This window comes from Aedes albopictus, chromosome 3 (genome assembly GCF_035046485.1).
Source record: "Aedes albopictus strain Foshan chromosome 3, AalbF5, whole genome shotgun sequence".
NCBI classification, from domain to species: domain Eukaryota; kingdom Metazoa; phylum Arthropoda; class Insecta; order Diptera; family Culicidae; genus Aedes; species Aedes albopictus.
In genome coordinates this window covers 407,037,303-407,055,819 of record NC_085138.1, presented here as the reverse complement: position 1 = coordinate 407,055,819, position 18,517 = coordinate 407,037,303, and the positions used below count along the sequence as shown (strand labels likewise).

The 18,517-nt window shown below is 43.7% G+C and overlaps 2 protein-coding genes and 2 long non-coding RNA genes across 4 annotated transcripts in view; 2 read left to right on the top strand and 2 right to left on the bottom strand.

Moving 5' to 3' along the window:
• Positions 1 to 18,517, top strand: part of LOC109403726 (sodium-dependent transporter bedraggled) — a 358,384-nt gene that overhangs the window by 245,801 nt on the left and 94,066 nt on the right. The gene's annotated exons all lie outside the window — the stretch shown is intronic.
• Positions 1,613 to 3,145, top strand: LOC134289757 (uncharacterized). The gene is made up of 3 exons (XR_009998650.1): positions 1,613 to 2,379; positions 2,495 to 2,628; positions 2,799 to 3,145. It is a non-coding gene; the product is annotated as an uncharacterized LOC134289757 (long non-coding RNA).
• Positions 6,507 to 7,947, bottom strand: LOC134289758 (uncharacterized). The gene is made up of 3 exons (XR_009998651.1): positions 7,286 to 7,947; positions 7,041 to 7,174; positions 6,507 to 6,869 (listed from the first exon to the last, which is right to left on the bottom strand). It is a non-coding gene; the product is annotated as an uncharacterized LOC134289758 (long non-coding RNA).
• LOC134289747 (glutathione S-transferase 1-like) lies at positions 10,607 to 16,689 on the bottom strand. The gene is made up of 2 exons (XM_062856187.1): positions 16,088 to 16,689; positions 10,607 to 10,778 (listed from the first exon to the last, which is right to left on the bottom strand). The coding sequence occupies exons 1-2, from the start codon at positions 16,638 to 16,640 to the stop codon at positions 10,663 to 10,665; spliced, it is 669 nt and encodes a 222-aa protein (XP_062712171.1). The 5' UTR covers positions 16,641 to 16,689; the 3' UTR covers positions 10,607 to 10,662.

Genomic DNA, 18,517 nt, shown 5'->3' with positions numbered 1-18,517 from the left:
CTATGCTACTTTCACTTTCTACACGCTCGAAAATCCGTTCTGGTTCGTGAACAAAAAATCATGGCAACTGGAACAGACAGTCAGCTTTATTTCGTGATATAGTTCTTATTTTCGTGATTTGTTGCAACTCATTTCTGTGAACTTGTTCTCGAATCCAGGGACAAAAGATCACATCTGTTTCCAAACATCAACAAACTAGTTATGATTCAGTATGCAAGAACAGAGCTCCTGGTTTTGTGATAATGAAATTCCAAACGCGTGATGTTGTGCTCGATAACGAAAACAAAGTTCACGGCTATATGTAGCTGTCACTTTCTGTAACGCATCGATATAGAAAAATAAATAAAAAAAAAACGAGCAATTCGCAAACAGAAGTGGTAAGCTTATTTTTCGTATATTTTTGATTGGAATATACAATTATTTTATAGGACATTACCAACATTACTTGTAATTATTTTATTCTAGATTTGAGAACCTTCATCCAGCAGAAAATTCTATCTCCCATGCACATCGTTGGACAAATGTTCTGGCACAATCATCAGATCACAGAATGAAGCTCTGAGCGAAAATCTTTTTAAACAACAATCGCATAAAATAAACATTGTTTGCCGTTAAACGTTTTTGTAAAATTTAAATTATGAAAGTTATGAACCATTGATTTGAATAATGTAGTGAAAATGCTGAAAATTTAACAACCTGTGCGTGGAGTATACAGCGATCAGCCATCTCATTTTTCTCTAGAAATTCCAGCCAAGACTTAGGAGGAGCACCTACGATGCAAAGGTGCTAATATGACTTCCAGAAACGGATGAAGCCTTATGTCTATGCCCAGCAGTTTCGCAATTTCAAATTAGATGATGGCTGGAATAGAACAGTTCAGGCGATTGAGGGATTAACAACATTTGTGAACAGATTCTTCCTCTACGATATAGAACCATCAAATTCATTGCAAGACTAGATATTAAGGTCACCTTCTAATAAGCTATCTCTGAAAATCGAACAATTCTTAGTATTTGTCATGAAGTGTGTCTTCGGAAACGAATTTCAAATTTCATTTTCAAAATGAATTTCAAATTGCATGGTTTTTGTTCAGACAGCGCATACCATTCTTTTATAGATCATAAACTATGTTCTCGGTGCCGTGAATGATATCACGATTATAAGAACACAATTCCTGGCCCCGTGATTTTTGTTCTGTTGGGCCTCTCAATCTGTTGCAGACCATGAACTATGTTGCCGAAGCCGTGAATTTGAATCACGGCTTCTGGAACACAGATCACGTTCTTGTGACTTTTGTTCTGCAATTGTTATTCGTAAGGCGTTACTCAGAAGTTACGTGCAAGGCGTGGAACAGATTTCTCGATATCGTGATTTTAAATCACGGTGTATATTTGTAAATTAAGTTCTCGCTCGATCTGGAATTCGTGACTGGATGTGGACAGTTTTCGGAACGGATTTATTTGCGTGTAGGGTATCCTGAAAAACGTTGTCGAAGACCGCGAATTGATTTGATGCTTATGAAAAAAGTTATAGCGTTGGCATTGCTTGGCAAAACAGCATGATTTGGTTGCTATTGTTATTCCTTTACATGTTAAAACACAACCACATGCATGCGGTTCGTTGGTTATAACTATTTTCACAAGCATCGGATCGCTTTGCGGTCTTCAACAAAGTTTTTCAGAACATCTTAGGCTATCATTTTATAGTATCGGTTAAAAAGTTTCAGACAAACTTTTTCAACTTATGACAGCAGAAAAGTATGTTTTCCCATACAAAATCCCATACAAATTTCAATTGAAATGCGCAAAGTGTAGACGCAACCGATCGTGCTCAAATTTTGCAGAGATACTCAGGACCCGAAACGGAACCAAAAAAGGTTTGATCAGAGAAAACGGTTCCGATGACCCACACTAATGTACAGCAAATGCCACCCCGGCCTTAGTCTGATCGATAAGGTAAGTAAGCCATTTGGCAAAATAGACCCCTCTGCATATTGCATGGCCACTTGAGTATTATAAACTTGCATCAATTTATGGTTGATTGAGGGTGATTTAAAAAAAATCGAATGAAAATTGACGAAATGTCAGCATTTTGAGAATGACTTATCGGGGGTCGGGTACGTGAAGGTTAAGCACACACTGATATCCATTTTATATCTATATTTCCTGGAAACTTTGGTGCATTATTATGCACAAGATCGATAAGGAGAACCATCGTCATATCACGTTAAAAAAGCAAAAACAAAGTATCCACCCACGCAGTCATATAAAGAGAGCCCATTGAACCGGTGTAGGCAGATTTCACTCAGTTAGGCAGCTGATTGAAATATTGGAAAGTATATGAAGAATTAAGTGATATCGATAGTATTGAATACGTCCGGTTAGTGTCTTGCTTAGGTTTACCAAGTGCATACAATTGAATACTTCCGAATCCCTTAAATACTACGTCTACTGCAATCTTAGTTAATATGTTGTTTAACTCTGCTCTTCGACAGCTTTGCCAGTTTTCGAGGCCTACCGAGTACCGATTTATCCGGAGAACATGGGAGGCATCTTCACCTTAATAGCTCTTGTAACTTTGGGCACCCTGTATTATTTTTCATCGCGGATCAGTTTAAAGTTTCCAAGGGTAATATTCGAGCTTCTCTATTGTAAATTTTTATGGGGAGCAAAACTGTTGCATTATCCTCACGTAACTCGAACTCATCGAGAGAATCCAGCAGAACATTCGCAACGCAGCTCCATACGCACACCTCAAAATTAGTTATTATACCTACTGTTTTTTTCTCTTTGGCCTAGTCGTCCTACTGAAGCATACCACCAGCACCACAACCAGGAAAGCAATATCACGACCGTTGCAGCTGAGCGAATCAACCCTACTCGTGACGAGAAAACTTATTTACTAGCGAACAATCGAAACATGCAACCATCCAGCTGTGAATCGCTAAGATCTCCTAGTGTCGGATCGGGTGGAGCATTAGAAGCGAGGCCGGGTCATAACATACCCAAGCCGGATTTCTATACGAAATATCTTCCGAAAGTTAGGATCTGTCATAAAATCCTATGTGTCTTCCGTGGCCATAATGGCACATTTTTCCGTCAGTCAATGTGAGTTGGAAATACAATAATGATTTAAATATATACGATGCATCCTGGTGTTGTTTAGTATCATCCGAATTCTGAACATATCTATCAGTGACTATCACTCTTGGGGGATGGAAAATTCCAAATAAGGTTGCCAAATGTGTTTAACTTCAAAACCACTCGAGCAGAAAGGAAATACCTTACAAATACTTACCATGCAAAGAACAACCCGTGGCCTAATACTTAAAATTGTTATTGCTATGTTATTCTTCAAAATGTTATGAGAACATCACAATAGCAATTGGAGGTATTTCAGCAGCGTTTAGTATTTAGTATTTAGTGAGCACAAATTTGGCTGATGATGTAAAGCTATGCCGGGATCCATGGCGCAGTGGTCACACGTTCACTTCGTTACTTATGAATCATAAGTGGATGGTCATGGGTGCGATCCCAGCCCCGACACTTGGAATTTTTCATCAGCTGCTCTTCTCTCCGTGTACGGCGGGCACTGACTCTCTTCTGCGGTCGTAGCTCTAACGGCAACTCATAATGGACACTCAATCGGACTGAAAAGGGTACAAGAGCCACACATCAACATCATCGTGCTCATCCTCTACCATGGACGGAGTATAGGCTATGTTTTCACTTTATCGGTTACATGGTTTTAGAAAAATACGAGCTTGTTGTGAGAGAAATGCAAAAATGTGTGTTTTCCCATGTAAAACCCCATACAAACTTCATACGCGATGCGCAAAACGTAGACATAACCGATCGTGCCCAAATTTTGCACACTTATTTGGGTCCTGAAATGGGATCAAAAAATCTTTGATCTGATGGGATACCATCGATTTTTTCATTTTTCCATATAAACGATGACCCACTCTACTATATATATTTTGTGCAATAAGTTTGAATAGCGATTTGTGCATTTTTTAAATTTTTTGTGATGTACCTTGTGTTTGGTGTTTTTTTACTCACTGTGCTGCAATATTTTTTCAAACACAATTGATTGATGCACCAAGCGAAAAGAAGAAGAAGTTTTGACATCCGAGCGGTGTGCCGCCGATGAGATCCTCGTCGCTGATTGGTCGATGGATGTAAACGGCACACCGCTTGGATGTCAAAACTTCTCTTTCTTTTCGCTGGTGCATCAATCAATGGTTTTTTTGTGCATTGTAGTGCGTAAATTGTTTCGTGATTTTAGTGTGCATTTTTTTTATTGATTGCGCGTGATTTTGTGTAAAAGATTTGCAACGTTTTGTTCGTATTTTTTCCGCGTAATTTTTGTACTATGTATGGTACATTTTTGTATACGCTATACTTTGCACAGCGGCATCTGTTTGTGTTTTTTTTTTTTCGTTCAGGAGGTTGATATAGAAACGCTTTTTTTTCCCTGACGAAATTTTTTAAGGCATTTTTTTACACTGACTCATTTTATCAGAACAAGCTCCGTTCATTATAGAACATTGTTTTTTTAATAGGCCATTTTAAATCGCATATGATTCGTCTTTGTCCAGCAAGTCTCCTGTTGACTTTTATTTGCCTTTTTTGTTCTATTTTTGTTTGTTCCTTTTACTAATGATGAGCATGAGTACCTCAGACTATATCATCATCGGTGAGCTTTGTGCGCCTTTATCTTTGAGTAACATTTTGTTGAGTCTGAGCTAATATTGAGCATGAGTACCCGAGCCCGAGATGTTTCTCAGCACCAGCGCAACGCCGACGTCGCCGACCCGAACGTGATCGTCGCATTTTCATCTTCATAATCGGCGGTGAGCAATGGGTGTGAGAATCCGACAAGCATATTGACATTGAATGGTGAGCAGATCCAGGACACGATAGATACATACCAACAGAATTATCAATGTAGCAAATGGTTTCTTGTTGGGTGTGTAAAGAACATCCAGTAAGGCCGGAGATCGTTATCCATGCTGCAACCGACTTGTTTCGACGCTGAAGGAAGGTGGAGAGCGATAGTGCTATATTATTATTCTTCGGATGTGCAGTTTGTGTTGATGAGATACATACTTCAATGGACGACCAGTTCTCTTGTTTTATGTTATCATTGTAGGGTGGTTGCACCAAACACAGACCATGTCAAGATTGGAATATCGTTGTATACATTGTATTGTGATAATTTAACGGTTCAAAGTTTTAATGAACTTGTTATTATGCTTTAGCTTTTGTAATACGTCATTTTATTTTATTTAGACTCTGAATATCTAATTTAAATGAAGTGTTTAAATGTTCGTCAGAATTGATCAATAGAATATTTATAAATCAGGATTTTGCGATAAATTAGCTTTGAGAACAAACATACGTTAGCTTCTTAAGGGAAGAGGTGTTGTAGTAGTGTAATACTACCTTTCGATTATGTATGAAGTACAGAGAATGAGTTCGATCAGATAGCGAGAGCTCAAGTATCTCTCGAGTAATAATGTATACCATATTGTAGAATATGAGATGAGTACGGTGATGCAAATAAAATAAATAAAAGCAATTAAATAAATACTTACTTGTTTACACCTTTTGAAAACTTTCTCCTTAATCCACCTGAAAGAAAGTGATAAGATCACTACCAATCACTACTAGCTTTACTGAAGTAAATGAAGTAAATGCTTGTCAAAAACAGGGAAAAGTGGAATCAAAACAAACATTCTGATTAGTAGTGGTTGCTATGCATTGTAATCCAATTGGAATAGAAATGACAACATGAATGGAAATAAGAGAAACGAATTTGACGTTTCTCACCCCGCTGAAAATAATAATTATATCTTGAGGGGTTCATCTAGATCCAGGTAGTTTAGACTTGTTGCTGGGTCGGGTCTCGGCTATTGTTATACGGCAAATATTAAAAGGGCCAAAACATGGAAGCTGAACTGAAATCGGCAGACAGAAAAAAAGGTTTCCGGTGACTTGTGAATGGAAGAAAGAAAGAGAAAGTGTGAGAATGTAGACAGAATAAGGAGGAAAAGAGACGGGTGAAACTGGACGAGTTGAGCGTTTCGGGAAGCTGGTGGAAGGGTCATTCTTGTGACGATTTTTGAGACGATCGGTTCGACGATCCTTCTCAACTAAGCTGAATTATATGGCCAAGTTTCAGGCAATTTGGCTGACAAAAATCCCCCATGACGAAGAGAACAAACCTGCCGATAATTCCTATTGTCACCTAGATCGACGAGATTTGAATTACCTTATGACAACTAAAATGATGGGTCATTAATTGGCTCGGTAGCTTAGATGGTAAAGCACTTGTCTAGCGAATAAGGGTCGTGAGTTCAAATCTCACCTGTGGATTTTTTCCCAATTTAACCAATAATTTACCCATATGTACGTTGAGTTAATTGAAAATCAAAACTAAATTTGGAATTTTCCGTCCCCCAAGAGTGATAGTCACTGATAGATATGTTCAGAATTCGGATGATACTAAACAACACCGGGATGCATCGTATATATTTAAATCATTATTGTATTTCCAACTCACATTGACTGACGGAAAAATGTGCCATTATGGCCACGGAAGACACATAGGATTTTATTACAGCTCGTGACTTTCGGAAGTTATTTCGTATAGAAATCCGGCTTGGGTATGTTATGACCCGGCCTCGCTTCTAATGCTCCACCCGATCCGACACTAGGAGATCTTAGCGATTCACTGCTGGATGGTTGCTTTTTTCGATTGTTCGCTATTAAATAAGTTTTCTCGTTACGAGTAGGGTTGATTGCCTCAGCTGCAAAGGTCGTGATATTACTTTCCTGGTTGTGGTGTATGCTTGAGTCGGACGACTAGGCCAAAGAGAAAAAAAATCAGTAGGTATAATAACTAATTTTAAGGTGTGCGTATGGAGCTGCGTTGCGAATGTTCTGCTGGATTCTCTCAATGAGTTCGAGTTTCGTGAGGATAATGCAACATTTTTGCTCCCCTTGAAAGTATCAATAGAGAAGCACGAATATTACCCTTGTATAATTTAAATTGAGCCGTAGTGATATATAATACAGGGCGCTTATAGCTACAACACCTATTAAGGTGAAGATGCCTCCCATGTTCTCCGGATAAATCGGTACTCGGTAGGCCTCGAAAACTGGCAAAGCTGTCGAAGAACAGAGTTAAACAACATATGAACTAAGATTTCAGTAGACGTAGTATCTAAGGGATACGTGTTCAATTGTATGCACTTGGTAAACCTAAGCAAAACACTAACCGGAAGTATTTAATACTATCGAGATCACTTAATTCTACAAAAAAACTTCCCAATATTCCAATCAGGTGCCTAACTGAATGAAATCTGCCTACACCGGTTCAATGGGCTCTCCTTTTACGACTGCGGGGTGGATACTTTGTTTTTGCTTTTTTTATTGTGATACTACGATGGTGCTTGTTATCGATCTTGTGCATAAAAATGCACCAAATTTTTCTAGGAAACACAGATATAAAATGGATATCAGTGTGTGCTTAACCTTCACGTACCCGACCCCCGACAAGTCATTCTCAAAATGCTGGTATTTCGTCACATTTTCATTCGTTTTTTTTTTAAATCGCCCTCAATCGATCCTGAATTGATGCAAGTTTATTATACTCAAGTGGCCTTGCAATATCCGGAACCATTTCGGAGATATTCCGGATTGTACTGTGGTCAGGGGGATCTATTTTGCCAAATGGCTTACTTACCTTACCAATCAAGCTAAGGCCGGCGTGGCCTCTGCTGTACATAGTAGCCGTCTCCATTCCACTCGGTCCATGGCTGTTTGTCTCCAGTTCCGCACTCTGCGTAGAGTCCGCAGATCGTCCTCCACTTGGTCGACCCACCTAGCTCGCTGCGCATCACGTCTTCTTGTACCGGTCGGATTACTCTCGAGAACCATTTTAGTCGGGTTGCTACCTGATGTCCTGATGACGTGAACCGTCCACCGTAGCCTCCTGATTTTCGCGGTGTGGACGATGGTTGGTTCTCTCAGCAGCTGATGCAGCTCGTGGTTCATTTGTCTTTTCCAAGTCCCGTCTTCTATTTGCACTCCACCTTAGATGGTACGCGAACCTTCCGTTCGAAAACTCCAAGGGAGCGTTGGTCCTCTGCACGTAGGGTTCATGTTTTGTGCCCATAGAGGACTACTAGACTGATACGGCGAACTTTATTCAATCGTAGAGCTCTACGGAGTCTAAAGGAAGCACGACTTCCTGCCACAATACGCCTCTGAATTTCTCTGCTGGTGTCGTTGTCGGCGGTCAAAAGTGAGCCCAGGTACACGAATTCTTCAACTGCCTCGATTTCATCACCGTCGATAGAAATTCGGGGTGGCGGGCGCGGTGATTCCTCCCTGGAGCCCTTTGCCATCATGTACTTTGCTTCGACACATTAATGACTAATCCGATTCGCCTGGCTTCACTCTTCAGTCGGATGTTTGTTTCCGCCCTGAACGGACTTCGTGAAAATTGTCCCACTCGTGTTTATCCCCGCTTTCCTTATTACACCCTCTAACGCAATGTTGAACAGCAAACACGAAAAAGACCATCATCTTGCCGTAACCCTCTGCGAGATTCGAAGGGACTCGAGAGTGTTCCTGATACTCGAACTACGCACATCACTGGATCCATCGTCGCCTTGGGCTTCATTCACAAATATCATAACACCAAAATTAGTCTATTTTGGCACCCACCCACCCCTTCGTAACATTGTTGGTATGGGAAGATTTTTTTTCCTTCGAGCTGTATCACCATGAAGGACACCCACCCACCCCTCAAGCGTTATGACGTTAGTGAACAAGCCCTTGATTAATCGTATCAGTTTATCCGGGAATCCGTATTCGTGCATAATCTGCAATAGCTGTTCTCGGCCGGTTTGAAATCGATGAACAAGTGATGTGTGGGCACGTTGTATTCGCGGCATTTCTGCAACACCTGGCGGATGGCGAACATCTGTTCCGTTGATTTGAGAGAGTACCTTGTAGGCAGCGCTCAGTAGTGTGATCGCGTGATAGTTCCCGCAATCCAACTTGTCACCAGTGCTTCTCCACCGTGTGTTAGTATTGTTCGTGCAGTTGAAAATCGGAATTTTTGACACGCGAAAATCGATGTTTCTCTTAAACCGTGTGTCGGACGTACGTCGGGCACAGTGCGCTGGATAGAATGCCAGGTCCGCTGTCCAGCGCACTACGTCCGACGTTAGGTTTCACCTATAGATTTTGAGAAAATTCGATTGTCGGGTGTGAGGAAACTTCGGGTTTCAACCGCGACGACAATAACTCGCTTGGTAATTGATCCGCTCAAGCGGCTTTGTTGTTTTTCAACCGACTAACCTCCTCTTCAATCTCTTGGAGGTTAGCGGCTGGAAATCTTTCGTACTGCGCACGTACTCTTAGATTTGTTACTGCGCCACCTTCGTTGCTTGCAACGTCGCCATTGAAGTGTTCATCGTAATGCTGCCGCCACCTCTCGACCACCTCACGCTCGCTCGTGAGAATATTCCCGTGCCAAAAGTGGTTATTTCGTGTGTTATTGTGTTTGATAGGCCCCCACGGAACCAGTTCCAGGTGTTCCAAAGCGGCCACATCAATTGATACATACGTCAGCCAAGTTTTCTGCCCTGTTTTCGCGAAATCATGAAGATTGATACGTCTCACGGCATGTTTTGATTGCAAACCAGAAACCCGATGACACCCTCGTAGAACCTGTGTTAGATATTCCGGGGTGGCCATATTAGTTGATACAGATTTCAGTCTATCGTTTCTAACTCAGTCATTCGAAACCATGAAAATTGATATGTCGCACGGCATGTTTAGGTTGAAAACCAGAAGTGCCTCCAATGAGGGCCCGCAGAATCTGTCACAGGGATCCGGATGGGTCTACTTATACAAATCTGGTTATCGCTGTTGTGTATCACTGTTTGCAACATAAATTTCGCCGAAAATCGATGGTTCAAACACAATTATAAACGAAATAATCATTTTTAGCCATTTTGGCAACCCCCTGACCCTAGCACAATCCGGAATAGTCCCGGAATGGTTCTTGATATTGCATGGCCACCTGAGTATAATAAAAGAGCACCAATTTATGATCGATTGAGGGTGAATTCAAAAAAATCGGATAAAAATTGACGAAATGCTAGTCGGGGGTCGGGTACATGAAGGTTAATGCATCAATGTTTCTAGAAAACATATAAATAAAATGGATATCTTCGGTACATTTGTATCCGGGTTTGTCTAGTCTAGTCTACACTTACACAGCCATCACTTAGAAGAATTCTGGAAAATGATAAAATCGATTACATTTATCATTTTTCTTGTCATTATCAATACTTGCAAGGTATCAAAGAAGCATTAAAAGTATTGAAGCGGCCAGGCATGGGCGAAACTACGGATTTTTGTCAGGGGGTGCACTACAAACTACAAACTACGGTGCTCCATTTACCGTTATTATAAAATAAAATATACCATCAAAACCTGAAACGCCATTCTATTTACTAATTTATGTGGGTTGGCTCTTTTCGGTGACATAAGAAAAAGCAGCATAATTCGCGTCTTAACCATTTATTGCAAAACAAATATTTTGTAACTTTACCTTTGTAGTTTTAACAAAAACTTCTCAGGCCTTCTGCGCATTCTTCTCCTTCTGAGACAGCACAAATTTCGCAACCTCCTCAGCTCCACCCCCATTTGCCTCCTGGTAGTAGGGCAGTTGCTTCAAGCGATCCAACCAGGGTGCCCGGCCTTTAAGAAAGCCGCAGTGAGCAACAAATCACAGTGCAGGTAACGCAGCTGAACCTGAACCACTGTGATGCGGCTCAGCAACTGCTTTGTCAGGCGGTTTCTGAGTGGGAGACGGATATAGCCATCATTTCGGACCCATACCGAGTACCCGCCGGCAACGGCAACTGGGCCTCGGATGGGACCAGGAAAATGGCGGCGATATGGACGACGGGTAAATACTAGCCTGGGACACGGGTATATGGGGAAACAAATTTTTTTTTTCCTGTATGATTTTTGGATGCCTATTAGGTCCAGTGTTAACTGTACAAAATTTCAGCGCGATTGGTGAAACTATATTTTAGCGCCGACGATTTCAATTTTACATGGGATTTAGTATGGGAAAAGTTAGTTTTACAATCAAAAATTCGGTGGAGCGTCATGTTGATCTCTAAAAATAAATGAACCCACTTACCTCCTAGAACGGATTACAATAAAACTTTTGTTCGAAGACCGCAAAGCGATCCGACGTTTGTGAAAAAAGTTATTTAGCAAAAACAATTCGCCCCCACAACGAGTGGCTCATTGCATAGTTTTTTCTAGCAGCACTGCAAGCATCCGCCTGCTGCTATGTGTGTGCGACAAATGCACGGCGTGTTGACTGGCGGCGGTCGCGGCGGTGCACCGCCGTGTGGAGAATCAAAGGGGTGACGACGGAAACGAGTTGACTCTTTCATTGAAATGCAATGGTTTTCAGTGAACGACGTCACGTTTGCATATTATATCGACAAGTTTTCCTTCGCCACACCTCTGACAGCCCACATCAGGTGTGGGGACCGCAAAGCATCCTAAAGAAAAGCGGATGTCATGCGTAAGGATTTCTTTTTGAATGATGCCTATGATTTCAGTGAAGTGGACCAATCATTTTTCATGATCTGTTGGAGCTCTGATATGGATGTTTGAATACAAGCGTAATGTTTCAAAAAGACGTATTTGTCTGATGCAGCATACAGTTCATTTTATAAGCAGCAAAGCAAGGCTGACATGGTCAGCAATCTAAGGGCCTTGTGAAGAGCAATATTCAAGACGAAAAAAAATCAATTAAACCATTTATTTTGTTTCTATTCAAATGTTCCTCAAAGTTCAAAAATTCATTCAAAAAGAAATCCTTACGCATGACATCCGCTTTTCTTTAGGATGCTTTGCGGTCCCCACACCTGATGTGGGCTGTCAGAGGTGTGGCGAAGGAAAACTTGTCGATATAATATGCAAACGTGACGTCGTTCACTGAAAACCATTGCATTTCAATGAAAGAGTCAACTCGTTTCCGTCGTCACCCCCTTTGATTCTCCACACGGCGGTGCACCGCCGCGACCGCCGCCAGTCAACACGCCGTGCATTTGTCGCACACACATAGCAGCAGGCGGATGCTTGCAGTGCTGCTAGAAAAAACTATGCAATGAGCCACTCGTTGTGGGGGCGAATTGTTTTTGCTAAATAACTTTTTTCACAAACGTCGGATCGCTTTGCGGTCTTCGAACAAAAGTTTTATTGTAATCCGTTCTAGGAGGTAAGTGGGTTCATTTATTTTTAGAGATCAACATGACGCTCCACCGAATTTTTGATTGTAAAACTAACTTTTCCCATACTAAATCCCATGTAAAATTGAAATCGTTGGCGCTAAAATATAGTTTCACCAATCGCGCTGAAATTTTGTACAGTTAATACTAGACCTAATAGGCATCAAAAAATCATACAGGAACTGGAATTTATTTTATGTCCCACACTAGTAAATACCCCGTGCAGGAGTTGGTGTCTACTTCGTTGGTGAGGGCTTCGTGGTCGCCAAAGTAAACGGGGTCTTCTTCTGTAGCTGTTATGCGCCTCCGCGGTGGCCGATCGAGCGGTTCACGCAAATGCTGGACCGCTTAACGACCGTGCTAACAGGGCGAAGGCCGGTGGTAATAGCGGGTGACTTTAATGCCTGGGCTGTGGAATGGGGAAGCCGTTTCACGAACCAGCGGGGTCAGATCCTGCTAGAAACACTGGCCATCTTAGATGTCGACTTGGCTAACGTCGGTACCAAGAGTACCTATAGTCGAAACGGAGCGGAGTCAATTATTGACGTGACCTTTTGTAGTCCTGGCCTAACAAGTAGTTCGAACTGGAGAGTAGATGATGGCTACACTCACAGCGACCACCTGGCGGTTCGCTACAGTATCGACTACAACAACAGCAGACAGCGGATAGAAGAAGAGGCGGCTAGGCCAAGGCCAAGCCCTCGTAGGTGGAAGACATCATACTTCGACGAAGAGGTATTTAGGGAAGCGCTCCGCCGTGAGCGAAACTTACTCGGTTTAGACGGCGACGAGCTGGTGGCGGTGCTCTCACGTGCGTGTGATGCGACCATGCCTAGGAGAGTCCACCCTAGAAATGGGAGGCCACCGGCTTACTGGTGGACCGACGCGATTGCGGACCTGCGCCGCACCTGCCTACGGGCTAGGCGGCGGATGCAGCGAGCACGATCAGAGGAAGAGCGAAACGAACGGCGGGTGGTGTTCGCCGCTGCAAAAGCCGCGCTCAAGACCGAGATAAGAGCAAGCAAAAAGGCCTGCTTTGAGGGTCTCTGTCAGAGTGCCAATACGAACCCGTGGGGTGATGCCTACAGGATCGTTATGGCCAAGACGAGAGGTGTGATGGCTCCTACAGAGCAATCTCCAGAGATGTTGGAGGGGATCATTGGAGGACTTTTTCCGCGTCATGATCCTAGTCCTTGGCCTCCTTTCGTAGGACAGCCGGGGACTGGGGCTGGCGATGAGGAAATGGTCACCGATGTGGAACTTGCGGGGATAGCTAAGTCCCTTAGCGTAGGTAAGGCCCCAGGTCCGGACGGAGTTCCGAACCTGGCCTTAAAAGTAGCTATTGCAGAAGCTCCCGAGATGTTCAGGTCTGCTATGCAGAAATGCCTGGACGAGGGAGTTTTCCCAGAAGCTTGGAAGAGGCAGAGCCTGGTACTATTGCCAAAGGCGGGGAAACCACCCGGAGACCCGTCGGCATATAGACCAATATGCTTGATTGACACGGCGGGGAAGGTGCTTGAAAAGATCATCCTCAATAGAATGTTGAAGTTCACTGAGGGCGTAAATGGTCTCTCGAGCAACCAGTATGGCTTCCGGAAGGGGAGGTCCACCGTAGACGCTATCTTGTCGGTTACAAAAACCGCCGAGAAAGCACTCGAGCCTAAGAGGAGGGGAATTCGCTTTTGCGGGGTAGTGACTCTGGATGTAAGGAATGCATTTAATAGCGCCAGTTGGGCTGCTATTGCTGATGCGCTCTTGCGTCTGGGGATACCGGAGTACTTGTACAAGATTCTCGGAAGCTACTTCCAGAATCGCGTACTAGTATACGACATGGAGGTGGGTCGGAAGTGCTTTCACATAACCTCAGGAGTCCCGCAAGGTTCCATCCTGGGTCCGGTGTTATGGAATGTCATGTACGACGAGGTGTTGAGGTTAGAGTACCCAGTGGGAGTGGTGATTGTCGGATTTGCCGACGATATTACGCTCGAAGTCTACGGTGAAACGATCGAGGAGGTAAAGTTGACTACCAACCACTCGATCAAGGTTGTGGAGGCGTGGATGCGGTCCAGAAAACTGGAGCTGGCTCACCACAAGACAGAGGTGACGGTTGTTAACAACATGCAGTCGGCGCAGCAGACGGAGATCAGTGTAGGAGAGTGCACTATCCTGTCGAAGCGCTCTGTCAAGCACTTGGGCGTGATGATCGACGATAAGCTTACCTTCGGTAGCCACGTCGATTATGCCTGTAAAAGAGCCTCCACAGCTATTGCGGCACTGTCCCGAATGACGTCCAATAGCTCAGCGGTGTACGCCAGTAAGCGCAAGCTTCTGGCTAGTGTTGCTACGTCCATACTTAGGTATGGCGGCCCGGCGTGGGGTACCGCGCTAAGTACTGAATGCTACCGACGGAAGCTGGAAAGTACTTACAGGCTTATGTGTCTGAGGGTTGCAAGCGCGTACCGTACCGTGTCACACGACGCTCTCTGTGTCATTACTGGTATGGTGCCCATCAGCATTCTTATCAGTGAGGATATGGAGTGCTTCGAAATGCGCGGCACAAGAGGCATACGCAAGACTGTCAGGATGGCCTCTATGGTCAAATGGCAGCGCGCGTGGGACAGTTCCACCAAAGGAAGGTGGACCCATAGGTTGATACCGAGGGTAGATAGTTGGATTAATAGGCGCCATGGGGAAGTTTCATTCCACCTGACACAGGTCCTTACAGGTCATGGTTGCTTCCGACAGTATCTACACCGTTTCGGGCATGCGGATTCTCCCGAATGCCCAGTGTGCAATGGTTTAGAGGAAACGGCGGAACACGTTTTGTTCGTGTGCCCGCGTTTTCGCACAATGCGTGACCGCATGCTTGCCACATGCGGGGAGGACACAACTCCGGACAACTTGGTCCAGAGAATGTGTAGGGATGAGATTAGCTGGAATGCCGTTTCAACGGCTATCACCCATATCGTCTGGGAGCTACAAAGGAGGTGGCGCGTGGACTCGGAGAATGGCTAGTCCAGATGCAGTACAAGAGGTGGTCCAGGGGTTCGAAGTCGGCTTCGTAGGTCATACCGGTGCCCTGCGGTCGAGATCCACCCTTACAGCGATTAAGTGGCCGCGGAGAGGAAGTCCCGGTAGCGGTGCTGTCGTGGCGTCAGTCTACTGGGTTGGATCTGAGCCCGCGGTTGGAAAGGGGTCCCCGGCAAGGGTCGGGGTAGGTGAGACCCTGCTGTCTGCAACCTACGGATGCAGCTGATAAGGCCTGAAGGGTAGTGATACCCTTCCTTTGCGGGCAGGTCAGATCGGGTTGCATGTGGGCATCAGTTCTTGATGTCCGCTCAGCAGTAGGGCGCGGGCGGGGTTGACCCTGCCCGCCTTCCGAGGACAAAGGGAGTGGCGAGGACCACTCGGGAAACTGGCTAAGCGCCAGCATGCTATCGTGATGGACTCTCCAGTGCGAGTCATCGATGTTCGTTGCTGCTAGGCTACGGCAGCTAACCTTGAGGGTGCGATATGCACTAGCCCCTCTCTGAAGCAATACCTTCTTGGTGGTTCCGGAGAGACGTAGGGTTTGGCGACCATAGGAATGTGTTTTAGTGGGTCGAGGAGAGAGTAGTCCTGGCTTCTACCGGCATTGTAGAAGACGGCCTCATCCCCACACTACCCTAACCTTCCTGTTAGGGTGTCTGATGAGCAGATTTATCCCCCTATGGTTTAGAAGGAAAAAAAAAAAAAAAAAAAAGGCATGGATCTTCGGGTATCGGTTCTTGTCCATCGGAATGACTCCCATTATGGAGGAAACCGTTGATACGCAGCTGAAGTCTGCAATGGTAAGGGCGTTGCCGACGACATAGTCATCCACCAGGGTATCCTCCAGTAGTTGATAGGCTTTTTGTACATATTCTTCCCGATCGGCTGGAATTTCACTTCCACCGAAGAAGATTATTGGCTCAAACACGAACCGCGTACGAGCAAACAGAACACCGCTTTCGAAGTGTAGAGCAGCATTCAACTTGGCTTGCTTGACCAGTTCTTTCGAGTACAGGCTATCATCTTTGCCGTACCTCGACACCAGATAAATCATAATTGCATGACTTTCGCAAATCACCGTTCCGTTGTCGTCCAACACCGGTACGGTGTGTTGAGGGTTCAACTTGACAAATTCCGGTTTCAGATGATCCCCGGTGGCCAAATTGACCACCTTCCGTTCCAAGTCGAGATCCAGTGCCTTGGCGCAGAGTTCCACTGCCCTGCAGGGTGGGTTCACGTGCATCGTGTACAGGATGGGCTTGGTCATCGTGTGATCGAGAATGGGCGATAAATCTGTGACCGAATCGTTTGCCGGCTTGAGGAAAACTTTCTATTTGTTTATCTATTCTACACCTCAGAACAAATTTTTAAAATCATCGTTGGGCGAATTTTTGAGTTACGCCCTTTTAAAGGGCCTATCCTCTAAAAAAAACGAGTTTTCTCTAGAATTACATCACATTTTATAACAGAATCATGAATTAAAGGCATGAATAACATAAATTATCATAAATAATATTGAAATTGGTAGTATGCATCTATATGGCCATATGGATATCGGTGGAGTGCATTTTCTAGTCTAATCTAGTCTAGTCTACACATACACAGCCATTTATTGAAAGAATCCTGGAAAATGATAGAATCGACAAACTCTACCATTTTTCTTGTCATTATTAATGTTTGCAGTTGAGAAAAAAAAAGAAAATGTAGTTTGAAACGGTCTCACCGACTTATCTGGATACTGCTGTTCCTCGGTGTTAGGGGCAACGTCATTACAGCGCAGTTAGGCTTGCTCCTCGTGTCACCACCGTCGCGCAGTCAGTCATGGAACATTACGCCACTTCATGACTCACTCATGAATCGTCGAGATACTAGCTACGGCATTCAAACACGCACAGAGACACGAAAAGCCTTACGGATGTTGCAGCGCTATCAACCGTTTCTTTTTGAACACAATTCAAAACTATCCCTTTCACACAATATATTCTATTTAGTACACAAAGCGTCGCCGTGTTCTTGACAGCAAGAATATCGGTGGAGTGCATTTTGTATCATAATTGATCATTACGTCAATATATGGTAAGTGTTATGGGCATTGGACCTGTGGAAAGCAAACATTACATCAATGTAACAAGTTTTAAGAGATGAACCAGCCTAGGGTTAAAAATCTCTATAATAAAGTAATAATAATAATAATGTAACAAGTTCATTTAAAAGTGTATTGTATTGTGATTCCATATGTCTATAGATGTCCATATAACTCTCAGTCAAGGCGATCGTATTCACATGCATATCAGCACCAATAGGAAAAAGCTAATAGGAAGAACACGCCGCGATATAGGCATACCCCTAGGAACGGAGTGCGAATTCCGAAACAAGCTACCGATCGATAGAATTTGTGATGAAAACAGAACAATACATAGGCAGTCGGGTACCTGAAACTTTTGCCAGTCTTGGTAAGGTGGTATGAACTACCAACCAAGCCGATCTGTTTAAAAGCACAGGTCGCACGGCAGAAGTTTCACGCATTCGATGTATTCGTTCAATACAAGGCCTACTTGCCTAATTTCACCTTCTATAAAATTTTCACACTTGTTCGCTACCTAGCGAATTCTATCATATCTATCATTTCATTATCCACTTTGATCTCTACTCCCTTATACTATGAGTAGAAAGAGACCGATATAGCCACAAAATCATCAAGTTATTAATAGAATACGGTCGATAAATCAGTATATGTAATCGTCAAGAAAAGATTTAAAAAATTACCTTTTGTCGACCGGTTTCGGGCGAGATCTAGCCCATCTTCTGGACAATGTCCGACTGACTGCGCTGTGTTCGTTCGTTGTTCGTATACGTCCAAAAGAAGAGAAGTTACTCTATCGTCCAAGTCTGCTAGGTCGAAGCGACACGATGTGACAATTGCTTTTTCGACCCTGTGATGAACATGGACTCCCATGCATTCAAATGCGAAGATTTGTTGACACATTTGAGCAGTTTCGCTTCTTCCCAGTTGATGTTGTGATTACTCGCTGTATGAACTGCCACGCTGGATTCGTTTTGTTTGTTTGTGTCAACGGCATTCTTATGTTCCCTAATTCTGGTTTTTAATTTCTGACGTGTCTGACCTATGTAGACAGCTGGACA